Genomic DNA, 2,541 nt, shown 5'->3' on the forward strand with positions numbered 1-2,541 from the left:
AGATGTGTAAATGCATAAGAATTGTGTGCCATGTAAATGTCCCTTCAATATATGTTTGGGCATGGATCAAGGCTACATCAGTCTAATATAGAATTCGGGTTGGATTGTTGATTTTGATTGATGAAGAACTCATCATATCTGAAATAGAACTACCTCATTAAGGTGTTAATCTGACCTAGCTCGTAAGAGAGACGGCTTGATCATGCAAAAACTACTGCTGATTTCAATCTTTGACTTAAATTTTTAGTCCACTTGACCATCAATGCGTCCATACATGCTACATATATGTTATGGGCATTTACTTACGTAGCATGCAATTCTTATGCATTTACGTGTCTCGCACTTCAACTTTCATATTTGCACACTTAGCTCTCAAATCTTTAATAGAACATAAAAATAACACGATTGCCACTTTTTAAAAGTGAAATACATCCTTCCATGCATAGATTTAAAGCAACAGAGTTCTATGTATGTAAATATGAAAGTGTAGATGTGAGATATGTAAATATATAAGAATTATGGGCTACATATGTAAAATTCCCTATATGTTAACTTACACAACATGCTTATCATGCATGCACTTATTGCTAGTGTGGCTTAATCCAAATTGGACTTAATCTATGCTAGTTCTGGCTTACTAGTAACCTCGTCTATGTCGATCTCAACTTCCTTGTATTGTTACTTCACATCTAGTTCCATTCTGGTATATTTTTTATTATAGCGCAGTTGTGCATAACCCTTATTCATTTTAATACCCTCATGTGTTCTTTTTTTTAACTTTTTATTGCTTATTTTTCATATAACTCAATAAATATTTGGGCTGTTTAGTTGCTTGATTTAACTGAAATTTTAGGAAGATTCATGTTTTGTTGTTTTGTCTCTATGTTGGCATCATTTAGACCTCAACAAATTCTCCCTTTTAGGGGCATTTACATACATACCACACAATTCTCATGTAACTACATATCTAACTCCTCAACTCCACTTTTTTATATTTACAACACCCAAGTTTTTCGTGTTACGTCAAAAATACCACAATTTTAACTTTTCCTAAAAAAAATTAAAATGCATCTTTTCATGCATAGAAAATGTGACATATATGTAAAAATTGAAGTTTAGGTATTAGATAAATGAATACATAGGAATTATGTGGTATGCATGTAGATGTTCCTTTTTAATAATATCTCCAAATTATATATCATGAGAACATATGATGTTTGTCCATGTTTTGCTCATATGCTTGTGAATAGTTCCATGTGATTTTATTCTTCAATAGGTAAAAAATGGTGTTTTTGGATATTGAGATGAGAGGGAATGTGATTGTCCCGCCTGATCAACTCGACCCCAAAGGTCTCTTACTTCGCAAAGGTATAATCCTCCGCCTCCTCGAGGACATTGCTGCCAGGAAAGCATCAAAAGAGCACGGCTACTACATCGCAGTCACGGCTTTAAACTCCGTCGCCGAAGGCCGTGTTGATGAGCTCACGGGCAGTGTCAACTTCCCCGTCTCCTATGCCTGCATCGCCCTCAAGCCCTGCAAGGGTGAGATCCTCGTCGGAATCGTCGATAAGGTTCTGAGGCACGGCGTATTTTTGAAATCGGGACCGATCGAGAATATTTTTCTCTCCGAGAAGATGATGGAAGATTACAAGTTTGTCATGGGCGTAGAATCGATGTTTGTGAATGATAAGCAGCAGTCGAAGATGGAGATTGGCTCGAGGGTGAGGTTCAAAGTTCTTGGGATCAAGTGGATGGAATGGGATAGAGGGTTTCAGATGCTTGCCACTCTTGCAGGTGATTTCCTTGGACCTGTCTAAGGTTTCAGATGAGTTGTTTCTTTCTTAGAGTTTTTATTAATTTGCATACACAGCACTCCAAACATTGCTATTTACAAAATTAGCATCCAAATGATTATTTCGAGCTACCAAATCCATGTATTTATGCACGCCACGATCAAACCATTGACAATTTGATAAGGATGAACAGACGGGTTGAGATGTTATGATGAATTTTGATATTTGAAAAGTAAATGAAAGAGGGTGTTAGATTTGTAAATAGCAATGTTTGGAGTGCTATGTATGTATGTATTTTTTTTTAATTTGACAGACAAAAATAAGCAGTAGTTGCTTGCTTATGATTCTCAATATTTACATGAATTTGAGACTTTACTATTAATGTTTTGGAAAATTTACATACATACCACACAATTCTTATGTTTTTACATATCCAACACCCAAACTTTTCATATTTATATTCAACACACTTCGGTGTCATAAACTTATACATGAAGAGGCGCATTTGCGGCATCGAAGATTTGAGAGTTATGTATGTAATTATGTGATTATGAAAGATTAGGTGTTAGATATGTAAATATATAGGAATAGTGTGGTATTTATTTAAATGTGTCTAGATTTTTTATTGAGGCTATTTATCTTTTTCTGGTTGGTTCTATATATTTAATCGAATTTATTAATATTCTCATGTCATTATCTCAAATAATTGAGATAAAATTGATGATTTGTGACTGCTGGAAGGCGTTGA

The 2,541-nt window shown here is 34.8% G+C and overlaps 1 protein-coding gene across 1 annotated transcript; it reads left to right on the forward strand.

Annotated features, from left to right (window-relative positions):
• The first annotated feature begins 1,171 nt into the window (after positions 1-1,171).
• On the forward strand, positions 1,172-2,175 carry LOC110020257 (DNA-directed RNA polymerase V subunit 7). Its single transcript, XM_020718295.1, has one exon. It carries the CDS (start codon positions 1,284-1,286, stop codon positions 1,815-1,817), a length of 534 nt encoding a protein of 177 aa, XP_020573954.1. The 5' UTR covers positions 1,172-1,283; the 3' UTR covers positions 1,818-2,175.
• Positions 2,176-2,541: the final 366 nt, after the last annotated feature.

The sequence above is a fragment of the Phalaenopsis equestris genome, unplaced genomic scaffold, assembly GCF_001263595.1.
Source record: "Phalaenopsis equestris unplaced genomic scaffold, ASM126359v1 Scaffold000094, whole genome shotgun sequence".
Classification (NCBI taxonomy): domain Eukaryota; kingdom Viridiplantae; phylum Streptophyta; class Magnoliopsida; order Asparagales; family Orchidaceae; genus Phalaenopsis; species Phalaenopsis equestris.